The following is a 21,741-nucleotide window of genomic DNA, read 5'->3' as shown; positions in this document are numbered from 1 at the left end:
TAACTCTTCATAAGGACAAAGCATGTTAGCCTAAAAATGACCTATATTTGAGTGCACATATTAGTTACATGTAGAAAACATGCAGCATGTCTGCTGGAATAGATGGTCCCATGCACATTCAGTTTTGAAGATCAGCTAAGTAATTCTTAATTCCTGCATGTGAGGTGTCTTTGAGATGAAAAGGAAAACGATCCAGGACTTGGAGTTCCAAAAATCTTGCTGGATTTACCTGTATTCCCACCCTGAGTAGGTTTTGTGCTGTGTTATCATTGGCAGAACCAGACCCAAGGTGCTGTGCAATGAGTAGGTTGATACTGCATACAGAATGGGTTTACAAACACAGTTCTGATTTTGTAACTCCTCCTTCAGTTTATTTTCCTCTTGTGCTGATTTCTTCCCCTCACAATGTCTGTGTGCATCACTGTGGTTACTTAAATCTTCATTTCTACTGATGTCATCACAGAATAAAACCCCATCCCCCAAACCTGCAAACCCCAAGTACTCTGACCGTTGCTTGTCAGAGGGTAGCTCTCAGAATCCCATTTCCGGAGGTGTTCTTCACTTTCCTGCCTGAGAATTTCCTGTTGCTGGCAGCTCTCTTTCTCCTTCTGAAAGATGTGAGGAGCAGCATGTTCCCTAGAGCCTGACCTGCCTTCCTGCCCTGAGAGGCAAACCTGCTTGTCCATCAGTGGGGCCACCCTGCTCAGTGCAGCTGCAGCAGCAGGTTCTGTGGTGTTAGAGGGAGCAGACAAACAGCACAGTTGAGCTGATGGGCCAGTGGTAGTGTGAAGCCTATGATGTGTTTGGCTGGTGGGAGCAGCGTAGGAAGATCGCTGGGAACTGACTGGCAGGAGGCCACCATGTGGATGAGTATCAGCATCTTTTCCCTTTGCTGAAATCCACATTGACAGATTTTTAAAGCCTGACATGATTGTGTAGGGCTTGAGTTTTAGCTCTTGATAAATCACAGAATGGTTTGGGTTGGAAGGGACCTTAAAGTTCCAACCCCCTGCCATGGGCAGGGACACCTTCCACTAGATTGTTCCTCAAGGCCTTAACCAACCTGGCTTTGAACACTGCCAGGGATGGGGCAGCCACAGCTTCTGTGGGCACCCTGTGCCAGTGCCTCACCACCCTCACAAGGAAGAATTTTTTTCCTAATGCCTGATCTCAGTCTCCCCTGTGGCAGGTTAAAGCCATTCCCCCTTGTCCTGTCCCTACAGGCTCTTGTAAAAAGTCCCTCTCCAGGTTTCTCCAGTCCTCCTTTTCCAGGCTGAACAAGCCCAACTCTCTCGGCCTGTTTCCATAGGAGAGGTGCTCCAGCCCTCTGATTGTATTCGTGGCCTGGTCTTGCCTGAGCAGGTCCATGTCCCTCTTATGTTGGGGTCCCCAGAGCTGGGTGCAGGACTGCAGGTGGGGTTCTCAGTGTGATGAGCTTGTAGCATGGTGCCCTGCATCCAGTTCAGCACAGGTTTTCCTGCTCTGCCTGTACCCTGGGTTCTGCAGCAAGGTGACCTGTGTTCCCACAGCTGCCCTGTGAGCAGCAGTGTTTGGGCCCTGCCAGCACCAGTGTCTGCTCTGGGTACCTGGCAAAAGGCAGCTTGGGTTTAGCTTTTCATGTACATTAACCGCATCCCCCGTTTGTACAGCAGAGTAAAACTACTGCTGCAGAGATGATGAGAGGTAGATTTCATCTGTGTTTATAACGAAAAACTGTGAGGAGGAGTTAAAAAAACCTGTTTCTAGTACGTGTTATTTAAAATACTACTGCTTTTTTTTTTTTAATAGGATGATGACAACAATGCACCTTCTGCTCCTGATCCCCCAGGTCTCCTCCTGCATGAACGGGGAGCGGGTTTCTGCTTTGATTCCAGGTAAATGTTATCTTTGATTTTAATGGTGTGGGTGGGTTCCTCTGTAACTAGATCCTTTCTCAGTGGAGATGATGGAACTGAAAAGCAATTTCAGTGCATGTTTGGGTTACAGCTAAGAGAGAATATGCTGTGCGGCTGGGTAGGCTGCTTGTGCTGCACCTCATTTTGACAGAATTTAGATAACTTTTGTAGTGAATGAATGAATAACTTCTGTTTCTTTGCAACCTAATTGTGAACCCAAGTTTAGAGCTTTTATAAAGTGTTATGTTTGCTAAGAGAAAGCATTTATGAGCAGGGAGAGTGGTTTCCCATGAATCTGCGCTGCCATTAAGACTTTCAATAGATTTGTATTCAGCAGTAGCTGGAGTTAGGTCAAAATTGTGTCACTTTTAAAATGCCAGGTTATTCTGGAATTCCTGTGTAAAACTACTGGAACTGCACGGAGGATTTTCGGCAAAGACACTTAAATTAACAGTGTGATCCTTGCTTGGTTATAAAGTCTGAGTGGAGTTAGGTTTCTAGTAAAGCTGTTCATGGCGGCAGCAGCAAGGTCCTGCTTCTGTGTTTTGTTTTGCAATAACAGATTAAATAACCGTGTCCTCCTTTCCCTCCGCCTCCTCCTGCAGCTTTTACCTCCACAAGAAGTGCCCTCTCTGTGATGTGATGTTTCCACCCAACTACGATCAGAGCAAGTTTGAGGAACACGTGGAGAGCCACTGGAAGGTGTGCCCCATGTGCAGCGAGCAGTTCCCACCCGACTATGACCAGCAGGGCTTTGAGCGGCACGTCCAGACGCACTTCGATCAGAACGTACTGAATTTTGACTAAATACTCGTGTTTTGCCGTGTAGCTTTAACCCACCTCCCCCGAGTAGTCCATCGATGGAGCAAAACCAGTGCAGCTTTTATGTAACAGGGCAAACTTCTGAGTCAAAGCAGATACACTCTAAGGGGAGCCGGGATAGATGGGGGCTGTGAGCCGCCGTTGGGGTATCTCCTCTCTCTACCTAAGATGATACTAAAAACTCCACAACCCCCCTCCCCCCATGTTGTGGCTGTAGCTTATTTATTCCCCTGTTTAGCAAAGTTTGCAAGGACATGGGAATGATTTAGCCTCAGAGAAGACGAGACTGGCTTCATGATGCTCTTCAGCTCCTTAAAATGAAGTCACCAAACCATCCGTGGTTTCTCTTGACCATGGTGACTGAAGCACGATTAAAAATGGAATTAACAGGTGTTTCTCCTACCAAACCCATGTAGTTTTATTTTGAGTAACAATTAAATCAGAAAGTTCCATGACTTACTCTACCAAAATACAGTTTTCTAGTATGTTTCTGAAGCATAGGTGCATGTACTGTGAGGCGACATGCTTGCAGCAAAAGGAATAGCAAATACTTCAGGCTTACATATAGAATGTTTGCCCTAAGGGACAGCGTTCAATTAATTTGTACCTTAGGGTGGTATCTCTGAGTTGGAAGAAACAGCTGTGCTTAAATGCCTACAAGTAATTGTTTAATAAAAGTCATCGCTGTTACAGTGCAACTGCTGTCAGTAGGAAATATCGTTCTGTTTTCACCAGTGACTTGTGTTCCTTTTGGCTTAGGACTTTTAAACCCTCCTGCGTTTTAACTTCATGTATTTCTTTGCAGGAAGTAAACCCATGTGTGTATATCTCAACATTTTAAATTTACTTTAACTGTATTAAGTAAATTTGCTTTCCACTTGTTGTACAGTAGTCTTGTTACATTAAAAGCAAAATTAATTCATGGAGGTGGCGGTCCCTTCTTTTTCCCACTGCTTGTTTTGAACTAAAATAGGAGTTTGGCCTTTACCTTGACCTGTAGTAAATGATGTTTGAGCTTTGCATGGCAAAGAAACTGTTGCTCATGTCTATTTATATTCTTTGTTTGAGAGACTCGGGGTTGGAGGCTGTGCGTAGGATCTGTTGCCTCCAGTGCTCCTGTGAACACATGCGCTATCCTGGCTTGATGCAGGGGCTATTGAAAACTGCCTGATAAGGATAAATCGCAGTGTCTCGGGCAACAACTACTGCGTCACTCCTTCTGTCCCACTGTAAACCTTAGGGGTTTGTAGCTGTGAACTTCATGTCGAGAGACGGTCTGAGGTAAGGTGTGGAGGGCTTGAGAGACTTTTTTTTTCTCTGTAACTCGGCAGTATATGGAAGCCCTTAGAACAGGCTCTAAACCCAAACTACTGTTAATCATCGTATTAAAGACTTCAGGAAATCTCGGGTTGGGGTCCCTCAGTGGGCTGTGCCAAAGTGGGGCCTTCTCTTACGAGATGCGTGTGTGTGTACAGGGTGCTACTTCAAAAGCTTCCCCATGAAACAGCTGCCCTGATGTGTTTGCTTGTACTAACTTACCCAGGGAGGCTGCAGGTACATGGCAGAAGCCAAAAGCCTCTGGCCCAGCCTCCCCCAACTACAATGTTAATGATCCTCCTTTCACAGTGACAGCTGCTTCATTGCTGATGAACCTCCAGGAGAAAAGCAGCCTGTATTCTACCCTTAGGAGGTGACCTGTGCCATCCCTACACAATCTCAGGTAACCAGGGCCCTGGTGGTGTTTAATGCTACCAAAGCAAAATACACAAAGACTATGCACAGCCCAAGAACTCTTTAATAATGTTAAGAATGAGTGCAGAGCAGGCTTCTTAGGTCAGAGGCAGTTTATTTTAAATGTGATTTGATTTACATTTATAAGCAGCTTTCCTGACAGGAATTCTTTAAGTTGCCTTCAGTTCTAAAACAAACCTCTGTCACTTTCAAACTTAAAGTACTTTGTCCCCAACAAAACATATGAAAATATAATTTAAAGCACACTTTTCACAGACACGGTACAATACATTCACTATACACAGTATAACAAAATAGTCCCATCTTTACCTGTTTAATAATACTGTCACAATGAGTAGGTAAATAGAAACTGGAATTTCGTTTTATAGTCGAAAGGAATTTACATGCAACAAGGACATTTTACGACTGTTCAGCTGTTGGAGGAACTTACCCAGCCTGTGGTTTCTTGCGCCAGGAGCAGAGCTGAGGCTGAGCTGTTGGCCAGAGCTGCAGAAGGTAGAAGCAGCTGCCCAGGGCCTCACATGTCTGGATCACCCCTTGAACGTGTCTCACAGCCCTGCACGATGCAACCACAGTCACCTCTCCGGGGTTTGACAAAGTGATGGTCTGTTTCAATTAGAGTGTTCCACATGCTTGGGCATTAGGCTGATGCCAAAGTGTTTTAATGAGACTTCCACTCTGCAGGAGAACAGGTAATTATCATCCTGACAGAGTTTTCATTTAACTTTGGGGAAAAAGGGAGGGGAAAGCTCATTCCTCCTTCATTTGAGCTTGCGTTTGCACTTAACAGGAACTGAGCAAAGGCAATCCCTGTGGTTAATGCCGTGAGCTGGTCCTGTTCCGTGCTGGGGGATGCCCACCTCAGCTCTGGGGCAGCTCCATGGCAGGAACCATGTGTGTGAGAGTGGAATGCTAGGGGCAGGCTGGTGAGCAGCATGTGCTCAGGCGTGGTCCAGACACGAAGTGCTCACTTTTAAGTCAGTCTCTGACCACCTGCTGCAAGAAGCACTTAATCTTTCAGTAAGGCTCATATGTCATAGTTCAGCAAAATAACAGTAAAGCTAAACAGACACTTCCAACGGGAATGCAGCAACCTATGATGAGAAGCAAAAAAAACCCACACAAAATCTCAAATACAATGAGCATGAGGGAGCGGCTTTAGGAACTCCCTTGCACAAGTAATGGACCTCCTTAAACCAGGCATAGGCTTTGTAATTTTTATTTGCAACCACAGGCACATGCTCGTACAGTAGTTGCAAGAATTGGCAACACATAAAACATTAAATCTGTTGGCAATAGAGAACTACAAAGTGCTTTAAAACTTCATCTGGGATGAAGATAATTGTTTCTCACACACACATAAATTTGCACTTAAGTATTTCCAAGTGTCTTTCTAATAGATAGTTCATGGGTATTTTGTTGGACTGGGATATTGGTCCTCAAAAGTTGGATGGGCGTGAACGTAAGATGAATCTTGTCCAAAAGAAAAGGAGCAATTTCTAATGCTAAAGTGATTGTTTACTAGTTGGAATGGCAAAGGGTGTCCGCACTTCAAGAGGGAGAAAAGAAAAGAGATTTGCAAGATAATATAAAATACAGCAAGCACACCTTCGTATGTATGTTATTTAAGTATGAAAATATTTTTAGCATATTATGTTAAACATTCTTTCTTATTTATATTCCCGTTACCTAAAAGACTTGCTACTCCACGCTAGCTCCGTTACGTAAGGCATGTTAGCGCTAGTCTGATGCGGGTGGTGTCAGTTTGGTTTTGCACGCATTGGAAGTCTCTGTCACGGTACAATCATCTCCAACGGGTGCCAATGCCAAGCTCCCCTCACCTCCTCTTGCACCGATTCCCGCCTCAGGACAACTCAATAGGCAACCCACCCCCCTTCCTCTGGGTTTTGTTTTGGAGAAAAGTGTTCTGGAGAACCTCTAGCTTTGATAGCACCTTATCTCAAAGTAATGAACATGGGTATGATGATTACATGTGCAAATGTACAAAATCATTAACTCTACAAAGATACATCATTCCAAAATTACAGAAAATTTTAAAGCATGCATTTAATTTTTGTTTTTGAAAGGGTTGCTGAATGCTTCCCCTGAAAAAGGTGGCTGTTCTCAAAATCAGCAACTGCTGGTGAGGATTTCTTGGCACGTTTGTGACCAGCATGTTATTGCTGCATCTTCCTGATAATCTCAGCAGACACGGGGGGATGGAAATTGATTGTGTGGTGCCGCAGGCCCTGAGCTGTCTTGTAACTCTTTCCGCAGCGACATTTGAATGGTTTACGTACGCGGATTTGCGTTCTGTGGCCATTCTTGGCATGGTACTTTATACCATTCACATTCTGTGAGCGAGAAAGGAAAACGTTAGTGGTCATGTGGGCAGGGAACAGCTGAGCTTCCGATTAAAAAGCAAGAACTTGTTAATGGCACAGGCAGCATCACACAAACGACTTGGAACTCCTGCGGGGTGTTGTGCACGTGTTGTGCTTTCAAGATAGATACGAGATGGGACAGGAAGGAAAACAATTTATGTGGTTCTAATGTACTGAACTTGCCTGCCTAATTCTGACTTCTATTTCACTGAATCATCACAGAATGGTTTGGGTTGGAAAGGACCTTAAAGACCATATAATTCCAACCCCCTACCACAGGCAGGTACACCTTCCACTAGATCAGGTTGCTCAAGGCTCTGTCCAACCTGGCCTTGAACACTGCCAGGGATGGGACAGCCACAGCTTCTCTGAGCACCCTGTGCCACCTTTACAGTGAAGAATTTCTTCCTTATATCTAACCTAAATCTCCCCTCTGCCAGTTTAAAGCCATTCCCCCATGTCCTGTCCCTACATGCCCTTGTAAAAATCCCCTCTCCAGATTTCTTATAGGCCACCTTTAAATACTGGAACCGCTGAGGTCTCCCCAAAGCCTTTTCTTCTCCAGGCTGAAAAGCCCAACTCTCAGCCTGTCTCCGTAGCAGAGGTGCTTCAGCCCTCTGATCATCATCTCATAATGTATTTTCCAAAAAACCACTGTTTAATGGCCTCGTATATGGATGTTTTTTTGCCTTCCTGACATTTTTTCCCTATAGCACTGACAAATTTTATTCAGAGGTTCATTTACAAGCAAACAAAGAATTGGCATGAAGACTCAAGTCACACTTCTTCAAAAAGCTGCAGCTCCCCCCATGGTGTGTTTGTTCCGTTCTGTGTCATTGTTTTGAGATATGTCTTTAGGCACCAGCAAATTCTGATAGTTTGCACATTGTCTCCAAAGAATTAACTGCAGGGAACACTCAGCCCAAAGAGTTACACAGGGCACTCAAAACAATCCAGAAAAGCCATCTGCAAAACAGCTATTGTTTGGGAATATTCTACAGCCACAACTTCAGAACTGATCTCCACTGGTTTGAGGACAAAGAGCAAGAGATGGCACCGCAACACACTGGTACACTGGCAAGGTCATCAAACAGGCAGCACCTCTGCTACAGTAATGAAACATCTTGCTAACACATAAACCAAAATCACAGCCCTGTCCTCCTTTACACCTATTTCTGGCCAAAACTGGGGAAGCTGTTGTGCTCTCAATAGCTGTCGTGATACTGCCTGATGTAGGAGTTGTCTTCCTGTGGTCTCTCACTGCTTCCACTAAAAGGTTGGAGTTTTAGAGAAATAAAGCAAAATGCCTCTCGTTACAGCTTCTCCTAGGAAGAAACCAAAGATGCCAAGACCATTTGTGACAAAAAGATACAGTTCTGAGGCCCTATTGTGTTCCCTTCAAAGTTTTTAGCTATGTATCTCAGGGTTCTTTTAAACTATTAAAAAAAAGGAAAGAGCTAAAATTAATTAACAGCCTGGGTACGAATTAACCCACTGAGTTAAGTTTTAGGGAGTTTGTCTTTGCTGAACCACTGCCTCGTATTACACATAATAAGTCTCCTGCTTTGGCTCTTTAAGCAACAAGTTTGGTTTTGTCAATGCGCATCTTACAGTAAGCGCAAACTCCAGGTTGGAGTTTACAGCAATTACACACATTAGACAATCTGGTTTGAAAAACAAAGGAAAGAGAAAAAGCCCTCAGTAAACAGAACAGAGCCACAACTCCCAAGACTCTGGATACATCAGAAAGCAAACCCCAACAAGGCACAAGTCTGACACCTTCAATACCACCCTCCTGCCAATGTGTCCCCTTCTCCTCCCCTACTTCCTAAACCAATTAATTCCAAGTCAGAACCTCAACTATCCTGTCCCACTCCTTAGAGGAAGTCCCCCTGTGTGCCCCTCTCCACAGCCCTGTTCTAACCACAGCTCGCAACGGTGAGCAAAAGCAGTGTAAGGCACTTGCAGCTCCCACTGGGCAAGCAGGGAGGACTGTAATGGCAAGAGAAACCACCCGTCTCCCAGACAGCTGCAATGTTCTCATCTTACTGTGTAAAATGCTGGTCCTTAGTTACTGCACGTTAACCTCGCCCCAGCAGTGATGTGTTTTAATCTTTAAGCAAAACCAGTTCCTTGCTTTCACTCATGATGTTGAGCGTGGTACTGTTCTTGCCACAACTCACCATGCCCAGTGTAGTCTGTACTGTTGAAATGGCATTTTAGGGCAGCCTGGGTGTCTGGAGAGGTTCATTTGTTGAAATCCTTTAAGAAGAAAAACTTAGCATACAACATCCACCCTGGAAAAAGGGCATAGTGCAAGACTGCAAGTGACTGATCTGCCCACATGTTTCTCTTCTCTAGAGAATCCAGGCACAATTCAGTGCACTTGCTTTGTTAAAGTTCTCAAACTGTCCTTTACACCCTTAAAAATACTCTCACACAGCTGTCATCTGAGATCCGGGAGATGAGAGTCTTCAGTCTCCAATACAAAGCAGACACAAATACAAGCCTTTAGTGCAGGTTACTTCTGGGTGAAGAGCACTCAAAGAAGGTCAAATGCTGTACCACCAAGACAGACAAGAGCAAATCAAAGCTACAAACCATCCTCAAGAGCACTCGAGTTCTCTGCAAGTAACTTGAGATCCTGAGGCACCTTTGAGATGGCTTTGCACATAGTTACAACCTTCAGCACCCCCAGGACTGCTGGGGTGAGGGAGCCAGAATGCCAGTGGGTGGCATGAGGGCTGTCATAAGACATCTGTCAACATCTAAGTACTGTTAAGGAGGGCCTGTGCCTTCAAAGGAGAGAAAATCCTGAAGTGACCTGCTAAACTTTTGCTAATGCAGTAGAATTTGAAAAGCAAAACTATCCCCAAACCCTATATAATATGCATTGGAAACTACAGAAACCTGTCTAGACTTTATTTTTTGTCAGAAATCAATTTAAGATACTTTCAAACCAGTATCAATTTAAATCAGATGCTCTAAACCTGCAATCACAGATATCCTCACTGTTCCATGCCAAGGGCACTCTTTCTCCTGATCCAGCTTTTTCAATGACCTGCTCAGCCTCAAGTACACCATGTGCTTTGGTGAAGGTGGAAAAGTACTTTCAGGCAGAAAAATTTAAGCAAATGCTAAACCAGAAACCTACATGGAATGAATTGGACCATGGAAGGTTTGAGGAGCTAGTATGACATGAAACTGGATCTGCACTCCCGGCTAAAAGAAAACTGTTGTTAGAATTACAGTCAACTCTTCAGCACTTTTTCCACTGCTGTAATGTAAACACTTTGTTGTATGTGTGGGCTGACATTACTGAGGTATGGCAAAACCCACTGCCAAATTCATACATCACTTTTATTGCTCTGGTTACTTAGGTTGCTCATTCCTTACTCTCACAAATGATTGAGGAAGAAGATGGTAGTGTAGAAGGGCACTCTAAAATCTTAAACAGGAGAAAACAATTATTAACCTGGGACCAGATCAGGACCAGATAGAGAAGTTTAGACTGGCACTACCTGGTTTCATGGACACAAGAGCAGTTGCTGGGCAGGGCCACTTGCACTGCAGTAGTCATGAAGCCACTACACTGCAGAGAGCTTGCCACTCCCTTCAAAAAGGAAAAGACACCAAGGATGGTTTGGGAGGATTTCTTGTTTCAGACTTGCACACTCATGTGTATTTTTGTATCTCCTGGCTCTTCCTCCTGAAATTTTCTTTGTGGGTCTGGTTCCTCTTTGCTCAACTTGCAAGCTCTGGCTTGCTCCCTTCTTTCAATCAAATTCCTTTATTTTCCCTCTCACATCAGTGTTCTCCCTCCCTTAGCTCTGCTGCATCTCACTGTTCTTAGATCAGCCTTCCTGGGCTTTGCCCCACCTGAGAGGCCTAGAACCCTCATCCTGCTGCCTGCCAGAAAGACAAGCCCAATGCCTCAATGCCTCTGCATTCTTGGAAGGTGCCATTTCTCCTCTTGCCATAGCCAAAAAGTGGTCATGCATATAAGCTACATCTTGGATGCACAGAAATCTATTGCTCTTTTATTTATTTGTGCAAACTAGAAAAGTTGTGACAAATTTGTGGTTTTTTGTATCTATCCATTTTGTATCAAACTTCATTTGCTGTTTGGAATAAGTTTACCTATATCACATACACACTTTGAATGGTTCTTCTCCAGAGCTACAGACCAAATAACTGGCACACATAGGTGGCATTGAATAAAAGGAAAACTAACTGTCATGTTGATAAATGCATGCTTTAGCTCCTACAGGTGGCATTTTGCAAAGCAGGGTAACTGCTCATTACCCACACACTCTGGATAGGGCAGATGTAAATCCAGAATCTGGTGAGTGTGAACTCCATGAAAACAAGGCCAACATCTCTGGGTTCCATTGATTCATGCAGATGATTTTTTAAAAATCAAAATTAAGGCATCAAATACAAATCATATGAAGAAAATATCCATAAATGGCAACTATAAAATACTTGTAATTTGTTCTCTAGGTCAGTAACTGTAAATGGAGAAGAAGAAAGCAAGCTTCAGAAATTAGTTCAGAGGTTTGTTTTAAGCTTCCAGAAGTCAGTATGCTCCTGATCCACTTCACTGTTTCTGACTATCCTACAAACACATTTACATATCACTAAAAAAAAGTTGTTTTTTTTTTTTCTCCAGAACCTTCAGCTCCTCAAGAAAACCTAAGCCATGCTACACAGAGTAACAATATGAAGTATAAGCGAGCAAATTTATTTCTTCAAAAAATAAAGTTCCTGAAGACCTAGATGTTTTATGACTCACTTCTACTGCACTGCCTATGGGAAAGCATCAAGAGATAGCAGCTGGGCAGGAGGCCAGCAGGGTCTTCTGATACTCATCCGGGCTTGTGTATAAACATGTTCTTGTTACAGTTTCCATTGTCTGCCCCAGCCCATTCCTTGGGCGTATTTGTTTTTCTCATTCTGGTCTTATTTACCTTTCCATAATGACTTTTCAGTGCAGAGGCCATCTTTTATCCTTGTACATTGTTTGCAAAAAGGAGCCCCATCCCTACTGGGTCCTTTAAGCACTACTGTAATACAAATAACGTACCTAAAAATAACACTTCTGCTACTCAAATGTACGTCACCTAAGGCCAGACAAAAGAAAACTGTGTATATCATCCTTTCCTCCTCACTCCCTGAAGGAATGCATCCTTTCTCAGCCGTAAAGTGAGCCTGGCAATTACTGTATGTACATGTCCGTGTTCCTGTTTGGAGCACAATAATTGTTTTACAGCCCTGACTGTGATTATCCAGTACCCACCACAAAATCCCGATGCTTTGATCACAGGACTCCCTGCCTGGACTCTGCAAATAATTCATCAGAGGAGGGGGTTAAGCAGAAGGAAGATGAAGAGGAAACCAGAAACACAGCTGACAGAAAGCTAAAAGGAAGGAAACAAAGATAAAAATGTAAAAAGAAAAAATTAGGCTGAAAAGAAAAAAGGGAGGAAACGAAGACCACGGAAAAGAGAAATGAGGTGAGGCAGAGTTTAAGGAAATGTGCTTTCCTATCAGGACTAAACAGAGGTGAGTCTCTTAAGAAAACGTCATACTTTTTTATTTGCTGCTGCTCTCTGTCAGCCTCTCTATAGGTCATTAATTTGTCCCCTGTCCAACTGTGCTAACATTAATGGTGTACAAGATATCCCTTAGACAGTCCTCATACATTTGAGATGAAGGCAGTGAGATAGCAGAAGCAGGCAGAAACAGCTTGCTTATTTGAGCAATAAAAAGACAGAGGGCTGGCAGTCAAACAGAGAACAGACAGGATATAGCAAATTACAGGGTTCTCCTTCTAGCCTTTGCTATTAAGTGAATGTTTTCTGCAATGCATAGATGCCCTGTGGGCACTGTGACTTCTAACAATCACCACGGCTTGTTTGCTTCCTGAGCTAGGGATTTAGCTTTTATATTATACCCTTCATCTGGCACAGCTTCTACCACGCACAAGAAGAGTATTAATCTTGAATAATGCGTACATCTGCAAAGTAATACTTGCAAATTGTCTGAAAACATCTTTTCCTCTGCCCTGCCCCTGGAGATGGTGTTCTTTTTTTCCTGTAACCAAAGAGAGGAATAACCATGACAGAGTACAGGCTAATCTCTGCAAAAAAAGACTTGTATGTTACTAAGGAATAAGGAAGCACATTGCTTTGTTGCTCGTATTTTAAGAAGGTATTGTCAGTATTAACTGATCTGTGTAGGAATCTGAGTCTTGATTTGCTGTACAGGAGCTGCCACAGTCCAGAACAGCTGCAGTGTCAGTGAAGCATGTTTTTATCCTCTACACAGTTTCATGCATGGTTTATTCATTCTTGTCACAACTGTTTTATCTCAAATGTTATTGGTCTTCCTCTATTTCTCTTTCATATTTCTGTTCTCTTTTAAGTCCCTACTTGCCAGTTATTTAAAGGAGAAGCCATAAAGTAAAACTAATATAAAACCAACCCAACCCCCACTGATTTTTCTAGGGTATAGGTCAGTGGTTGAGCTTTCCAGTAGTTCCTGCAAAAACTTCAGAAAGTGATTTAGGAGAACTGTGCCAACACATTATTTCTGTTCGCAAATGTCAATAGCTACAGTATACCATACTGAAGTCCAAGTTGTTCAACAGTTTCATCTGTCTCTGCACTGGTTCATGTGAAGCAATACTACTGTCCTCACAACAGCTCAACATGTTCTGTTCTGGCCAGCTCAAGATTCAAAGTTAAAGATGTTTCACTCCCACAAACAGACAAAAATTTCTCATGTCGGAAAGCAACTGAAAAAAGGGGGAGGAGAACCATTTCCCAGTATGTCACGCAGAGGGAGGGATGGATGCAAGCCCTGCACGTGAGGCTAGACACACTGACAGCTGTGCAGACATAGGGCTCGGACCCAGGACACAATAATGAGGGAATTTCTCTGAGGCTCTGTCTTTCCAAGATGACCGCTGACTTGCAAAACATAAACCACCACCTTCTGCACATCACCTTGTCCAGGAAAAGTACCCTGGGCACAGCCTCACTAAAGGAGAGGCAGCATCTCTAGCAGTTAAGCAGAAGGAATTAATTCTGGCACTGATGGGCAGAAGCTCTCTATTCAGTGTTTGTGAAAGGCACCCCAGAGATTATTTCACTGGTAGTACCTCCTGCATTCTGTAGTTAATTTGTCTAATTAACAGAAAGCTAGTTAAAACGTTAAAAGACAGTCACTATATATAATGTCTCTTGACATTATATACAGGGATACAGAAGGCTACACATCCTTTGTAAAACTGGTATCTTGGCTGTGTTTGAGAGGAAACCAGTAAATAAAGTAAGTACTCTGCTAAAATACCACATACATAAATGTGAAAAGTCTATCAAACATGAAAGGTACAAACTGATTTTAGAGGCTTTTTCCCCCTCTCCTCACTACACCAGCAGGAAATAAGGTAGGTCTGCACTACTGCTTACCTTGTATCTTTTTTTACATCCAGGAACAGGACAGGCAAAAGGTTTCTCATCCCCTCCATTCATGCACATTGAACTAAGAATAGCTTCAGAGCTGATAGCACTTTCTGTAGTCCAGGACTCATCACTGTCTGATTCTTCATAATCTACTTCCTCTTCATCATATTCACTACCTAGAAAAGCAGGGACGTGAGATAAAACAAAAATAAATAAGAGCACAGCAAGATAACCCATTCTGCATTTATTACATCAGTTACAATGACTTGTAATTTCCCCACTTTTGCCTTTGCTGGAAGACAGTTATTTTTAATTTTATAAACCTATCTTTCTTATAGCTATTTATTCCTTCATAAAGACACCAGTGGTTCTTTTTCTAATAACCAGGACAGGCATTATTAATATATCTTCATAAACTGTTAACTGCGTGGCACAGAAAGTTCAAAAAACTGATTTTAAAATGCAGTTTCATTCCTCCTTGAATACCAGGATCCTTCTGTCTTTCCCAGTGCCTGAACAGAATATGTGGTTTCACCCCCTGCAATTAAAGCTAATTTTAACGCTTTTCTTTATGCAATACAACACTGAAGAGCGTAATTCTACAGATCATAAACAGTGTAAAATAATATGTTGACAAGTCCTAATGCATTTACTAGCCCTTTGGAATTAATAGGAATTATAGCACAACATTAATAAGAATTATATTGTAGCAATTATAGTTGTGAAATTCATTCCCTCAGGTGTGGGGATAAATTGCATTGTGTGGCTGCCCTGAACAGACCGCATTATGTTCCAGATATACTACGACAGCCGTTTGAGCAGCTGGTGCTGAGTTTATTTATTATTTTTAATTGCAATAACTATCAATGAAATCCTCTGAAGAAGTTAAATGTGAAACGAGAGAAATTAGGAAAGCAGAATTCCAACTATAAAAATACCGTTTTAAATAAATAATAATCTAAAAAAGAAGCCAGGGAGGGAAGAGCCCCAGCTGATTAAAAAGAAAATATATGCACAGAGGGAGGGAGAGGGAAAGCTGAAAGAAACTTCTGTGGTGTCAGCAGGAGGTGGTGCTGTGTTTCCCCTCCCCTTCCCTTTCCCAGCTCTGCTAAATTTCATCCTTTCTGCTGAAAGCCGATTTGGCTCTGAGCGCTGGAACAGCTCCTGTTGTTAAAGACAGTTATGTGACACTTGCATGGCTCTATTTGCTTTCCTCATATGCCCTTTAAATGCATGCCTCCAGGCAGCTTTATGTGCCAAGAAGAAAATGCAGCCAGATGCCTCGCGGCACTTTAAAAAAGCAGCATCTTGACCTCACAGAGAAAACCCATGCTGCAATGTACAGAGGGGTCTTTGGTGGTTTTTTTTTTTTTCCCTTCTGGTGAAGCTAAATACATACCTATGGTCTCTCAAATTTTTCCCTTTGGATTTCCCCTCCCCTGGTACTCTCACTCAGACTCCGTACCTCTCCATCACTGAGTAGAAACGCATGTCAACTGGTAGCTGCAAGTACTCAGGGCTCCTGAGCGTTAATCAGATACTGTAAGTTCGCTTACAGATGTCAGGCCATTCATGTTCCTTTCCTGTGGTTTCCATCCGTACAGGGTGGTGCACAGATGAGGAAAGATGGATGGTTTCCCACCATCAACAACTGTTGACATGTGCGCACGCACACACGCTCTGCAGCACATCTGCAGAACTCTGCCTTGTTGACTGTGCCTCCTCATCCCGCACCCAATGAGTGAAAGCCAAAGAAAGCATTATTGACCTCTTAAAAGATTCCTGAACTCTAGGAAAACAGTTAACCTAAAATGAAGTTAAGACTTGTTATAGTTTAATTAACTAATAAAAAAATGGAGGCAAAGCCGTAACTCTGCATCTACGATTTCCTGCCCTTGATTGTATCTTGATGGAAAAAAATCCTCAAGCTGTTCCTTTCAAACTTTTCAGCTCAGTAGTTTTTTTTAAGCAAACGCAACAGAAAACCCTATTGTAAATACACACATGCACTCATAGGATGAGAAAATATACATCAGTTCTAAACACCGATACCAACAATTTCTGCCAGTATAATCACCCCCTTGTAAGTCCCCTTCAGAGGGGGTGATTTCCTCCCTTACAGGATTTTGTCCACCTAAAGAAAACATCATGTGAGACTGTATGACATCTACTAAAGATATCACTACTTTTAGTGATAACAAGGAGCATGCTTTTATAAAACAACAATCAGAGCTCTATAAAATGTAATATGCAATACAGTATATAAAAGATATACAGTACAGTGCAGGGAAGAAACAAACATTGCAGTGATACATTTCCATACATTTTCCTGTACATCCTTTGAATTTTTCTAATAACTTTGTATAATAAGACCCAATTCTGTAACAACTTTTTCCTGTACTTTACTTGCAGGTAGACTCACTGAAGGAGAGAGATAGCAGAGACCAAACCACATGTGTAAGCATCTGTGAGGTCAGACAAGCCTTATGGTTTTATTTTAATTAGCTTACCTGCACAAAAATGCAAGATTTTGTCTAGTGTAGTCAAAAGAGTTGTTAGAACAGTAGAAGCAAATGCTCCATTGTCTTAAGTTTCTGAATCCAGGCTTGTCACTACAGATTTCACATATGATGAGCTTTTTCAAGCATGAATAAGCATATAAAGATGTATTTCTTACATAAAATGGTCATACTAATGGTGCCAAGTACCTGAAAGGCATATCACTTTATACAAAGCTGGAATTGCAGTTTATCATTGTTCTTATCTGACAGCAGTTTATCTTTCCTACTGAACTCAATTGCTTGTACTCTCTTAAAAAAAATCTTAAAAAAACCAAACAACCCAAATGTATTTAAGGGGGTGCTGGTATAAACAACATGTACAAAACCCCAATGTCTTGAAAAAAAAATTAGCAATTAATATCTACCCTTTCAATAACTATGTTGTTTCAGTTGTCATAGAAAAACAACACTGATTTAGTCAGGCTTTTAATTGATTCCGCTTCAGAATTTAATTTCCTCAGTTGTCAGTGTCTAAGAGCAGCAACCCATGTGGTGCCTCACTGATTGCATGCAACACATCAGAGGCGGGGGAAGCAAAAAGCACAACACACAGGTTGGCGCTGCCATAATAAACAGCCCCTGGATGAGGTATTTTAATTAAGTACTTTGAGGCTGAGGATGGTGGCTCTGTGGCGCGTTTCCCACGCTGAGCAGGAGCCCCTGGCCCTCAGTACGCATCAGGTGTACAAACTGCAACCTGAGGCACCGGCTGCTGTGGGCTCCTTCAGGCAGCTTGCCAGGGCACCAGCAGCGCACCGAAGGGGAAGTGCACAGCAGTGCATTTTGATCAAGATGTAGCTTGCTTGTTCTGCTTCATTTAACCTTGGTTGGTGTTTCACAATAATAACTGTAAATATTTACTTTTTAAAAGGAAAAATAAAAATTAAGCACCTTTGCATCTAACCTACAGCCTGTTCCATGGTGTAACAACTGCGTGACTTGGAGAAGTATTTGTAACAACTCTGAACAGAACTCCAAGGGAGCTAGCTCACTGATCACCGCCTGGACGTTGCCATGCACATGGAAAACAGGATGCTCTGCTGGGGCACGCTGCCCTTCTGGGGGACAGAGTGGAGCCAGTCCCTGTAGCACACGTGCTAATGGCTTTACCATTTCACGCAATGCTTGGAAGGCTCACTGATCATTCCCCCCATCAGTACTCAAGAAAAAATATCAGAATTAGGAATCAGAAGTCCAAACAGCAAAACCCTCCCCCAAAACTCTACAACATACATTTCTCTATGATGAAGCATCTAAACACTTGGAGGGGAAAGGCTCACAGAGAAGCCCATGCTTTCAGCAAGACAGTGTACAAATACACAATATTATTATTGTAACTGAATACTACTTCTATAATAGCAAGAAAACTGTGTTTTCCACCTCTCTCCTCTGCCAATGGTCTTTCTGAGGCTCATTGCTTTGTACCATATCCAATTTCATCATCTGGCTTTCATTCAGAGAGCCTACATAGTTCTACCTCAGCCTAACCTAAACCCACTGCTTTATGGTCCAAATGACTCAGTAACATCTTCCTAACATTGCTCCCACCCTTGCATACAATATTCTCTCAGTCCTGGCCCACAAAACCATTTCCCCTCTCTTCACTCCAGCGGCCTTGCCAAAAAGCTCACTTCATCTGTGCTGCCCCCAGCAGCATAAAACATTAAACAAATCAAAACAGAGGCAAGGAAAGAATGATAGTTTTTTGGTTTTGTTCTCCTGGAATTTTACATGCTGAAATAACACTACTGCTTCTCAAAAAGGAGATGGACTCCACTGATGGAGCAGGGACTTGAGGGGGACACCAGTAGGCAAATCTCACAGAGTATGCCACAGTATTACAGGCAATTACTAGTTATGAAACACACATGGTCACAGAGTTTTCCATCAAGTCATTCTCTCTCAATTTTTATGCAGCATTTAAACACAACCCATCACAAGTGAGAAAGCTGTCTGCATCACAGCAGTGTATCTGTCAAAAGTAAATACATGCATGAAAAGGGATTATGATTACTGCCCATGTAGTAAGGCTAAAAAGTCTTTGTAGTGTAATGAAAAGCAAAGTTGCACCATAAAGACTTGCTCTATCTCTTCTTCATGTCAGTTTTCCTATCAAAATCAGCAAGAATATCACTTAAACCTACAGCAAAGATCTCTTCTCTTGAACGCTCATCTACTAAATTTTCTTTTTTCCAGTAGGTGAAGTCAGTAAATAAATCAGAAACATCTCACAAAGAGTTAATCATCTGACAGTCTGGCATTGACAACATCCCAGCTACACTGCTGAAAATCTGGAGCCTTATCTTTTATGTTTCTGGGGATTATTTGCTATTCACACCACTGAAGCCAAGATAAATTCTGTCTTTTGCGTGAGTGAATTCATTCCACCATGAGATTTACACAAAGGATTTTTTTCCCCTCAACTAGCAGGTGCATATCACTTGTAGTTATGTCCTGAAATATAAAAAAAGACCAAGCTGATTAAAACCAGCACAATCTGTGTGTGCCATTGCAATGAATTCGATCTATCTTTACCTCTGATCAAGAACAAGTTCTTCCTTTCTCCTCCCATGAAGAAAAACAAACCCAAAATGTCCTTGCCAATTATTTTTGTGACCAGAAAGCATGTATTAAGTATACAATGAATAACCATAAGTAAATAGCTTACTGCAGTGGGAACCAACATTGCTAATGTCACTGAAAGTTCATGGTAATGCCAATGATCTCTCTCATAAATTCAACTTCACACTTTGTCCCATGTGGGACTTGCAGTTTGTATTTCATAGAAGCAGTTTCGTGAGAGCACTTTTGTTAAGAAGTCTGTGTTCCCATGTACTGTGACAGCTTCTCTGCACACAGCCTCCTCCATGCTCACTATCAGGGGGAATGTTCACACAGCTGATACTCATTGCTTATCTAAAGACATATCAAGTCATTCAAAGTGAAATGTTCTTCCTTTATAATAAAGCACAGGAAATAAATGCTAGAGGCAATAAAATACAAAACAGTTAAATACCATGCATCATGGCTGATATGCAAGTCTTCAGTCTAGGAGCTATAGCAGGAGTCAGAGCTGTGAGCTGGTGCAGGTGGCACAATGCACTGGTTCGGCAAACTCAGGCAAGAAATTTCACATGCTTGATCAACCAAACAGACTAAGCCAGGGTTTTTCCTTTGCTTGCTTGCTTGTTTTGGGTACTGGGGGAAAAGACAGCTCAAGAGGAGAGAAAGTGGATTTCAGACATTGTGGAAGGTCCATTCAGAGTAACTTCTTGTATTTGCAAAAAACCTTTTATCTTTCATGTCCAGAGAGATGATGTAAACACATATGTTACAGAACTAAAGAAAACTGAGGGTAGCTTAAACAGAGTACTGTGTAGTGCTACAGATGCTGGCATTTTAGACTGCAAGTGCAATTCCAGAGTTTAGATTAAGCTCCTCCATAAAGCGAGCACTAGGTGCAACACGGTTCTTCAGCCAACAGGCTTAAGCACATGCAGTATAAAGTTTCCTCTTAACCCAGTAAATATCTCTGAGCCTCATTCCTGGGAGAGGAGAGGCAAAATTGTTCTCAAAGCCAACTGCATGCTTGGCAGCTCTGCTGTCACTCGAGGGAGCTGCTTGAGATGGTTATGGTTTGTCAAATGGGCACTTGCCAAGGCTGGCAGAGACCTCCATCCCTCTGCTCGATCACAAAAGAGCCATCAAAATAGCAATTACAACTCATTACTGACTTGGCCTTGCACTGAGTGGAGCAGCGGGTCCTGCAGGCTGTGTGGTCTGTGGCGGTCGCTGCCGGGCTGCTCACACACACACTCATGCCAGGAGCATGTCCTTCATCTTGCACTTCAGCCGTTGCTGCTGCCCGCATCCTACTCTTCCCCATGACACTAGTCAGAGCAGGATTTGGCCAGAAAAATGTCTTCTCGAGAAACCACCCTCCCTTCCAGTCCTCTCCTAGCCCAGATCAAGTATCAAGTGCTAAATAACAAGCTGTTTAGGAACTATTACTGCTCAGAAACACTATTTTTCTATTGTCACTGGCTGAAGCAAGACTCAGTGAGCAAATAAGCACCAAGAGACTTTTAAAAAAATGCACCTCATGTAGTAAGGTGAATATGGATTCAAAGAGTGATAGGTTTTTTTAACACTAGAGAAGTTAGACAAGAAATACTTTTTCTTGGGTTTTTGCGTCATTTAAAGAGTGGCTTTCAGCCAATAGAGCCTGCTATACTGAGGAAGGGAAACGTTTAAAAGCAAGCAAGGATGTAGGTACATGTTTCTGGACATCCTCCACACAATCTCACAGTCACAGAAATGGCAAGTGTAACTTCCACAGTCCTGGAGACAGTCTGAAAAGATACTTTATCAAGTTATTTTGAAGGGTGGTACCTCAACAGGATGAACCCACAAGTAACCCTGCACCCAGCCCATGGATGGGTACATAGTTTTATACCTGGCGCTCTAAATATAACACTACATAGGTCCAGTCAACATTTTAAATCACGCCTAGTTTTCATTTAAATGCTCAGTGTAAGCTCATGCTGAAATTTAAGTGACTGAAAACGTATTCAATTGCAAGGTTTGAGTCCACTTTGGAAAGCATACAAACACTGCAGACCCTATAGGTAAAACACAGAACCAAATACAGTGTATTTTGGTATGGAATGATTTTGGATGAACTAACCTATATGGGAAATCACCCTAAAATCCTGGAGGTAAAGCTAAAATGATAAAGGTACAAAATAAACATAAATGTTTTTATTTAAAGTACTATTAGTGTGACATATTCTTATTCACTGTCAGTAAAATTTGGAACTATTTACACACAAGATCTGCTCACCATTTTGGGTTACAA

The 21,741-nt window shown here is 42.4% G+C and overlaps 2 protein-coding genes across 4 annotated transcripts in view; one reads left to right on the top strand and one right to left on the bottom strand.

Annotated features, from left to right (window-relative positions):
* Positions 1 to 3,639, top strand: part of TAX1BP1 (Tax1 binding protein 1) — a 59,357-nt gene extending 55,718 nt beyond the window's left edge. For all 3 annotated transcript variants that reach the window (XM_057424863.1, XM_057424862.1, XM_057424864.1), the window contains 2 exons: positions 1,789 to 1,874; positions 2,501 to 3,639. In XM_057424863.1, coding sequence (XP_057280846.1) covers positions 1,789 to 1,874; positions 2,501 to 2,702 — 288 coding nt within the window. In that variant the 3' untranslated portion in view covers positions 2,703 to 3,639. The remainder of the gene's footprint in view (positions 1 to 1,788; positions 1,875 to 2,500) is intronic.
* Positions 3,640 to 5,672: 2,033 nt separating this feature from the next.
* JAZF1 (JAZF zinc finger 1) overlaps positions 5,673 to 21,741 on the bottom strand; it is a 189,285-nt gene continuing 173,216 nt past the window's right edge. Inside the window, exons 4-5 of the mRNA XM_057424868.1 lie at positions 14,329 to 14,498; positions 5,673 to 6,823 (exon numbers count right to left, since the gene is read on the bottom strand). Of these exons, the coding sequence (XP_057280851.1) occupies positions 6,647 to 6,823; positions 14,329 to 14,498 (347 nt within the window). The 3' untranslated portion in view covers positions 5,673 to 6,646. The remainder of the gene's footprint in view (positions 6,824 to 14,328; positions 14,499 to 21,741) is intronic.

This window comes from Pezoporus wallicus, unplaced genomic scaffold (assembly GCF_028554395.1).
Source record: "Pezoporus wallicus isolate ANWC-B61680 ecotype Strahan unplaced genomic scaffold, APGP_CSIRO_Pwel_v1 contig_3181, whole genome shotgun sequence".
NCBI classification, from domain to species: Eukaryota; Metazoa; Chordata; class Aves; order Psittaciformes; family Psittacidae; genus Pezoporus; species Pezoporus wallicus.
Note: the sequence above shows the minus strand (reverse complement) of the source record. Positions and strands in the feature narration are given on the sequence as shown.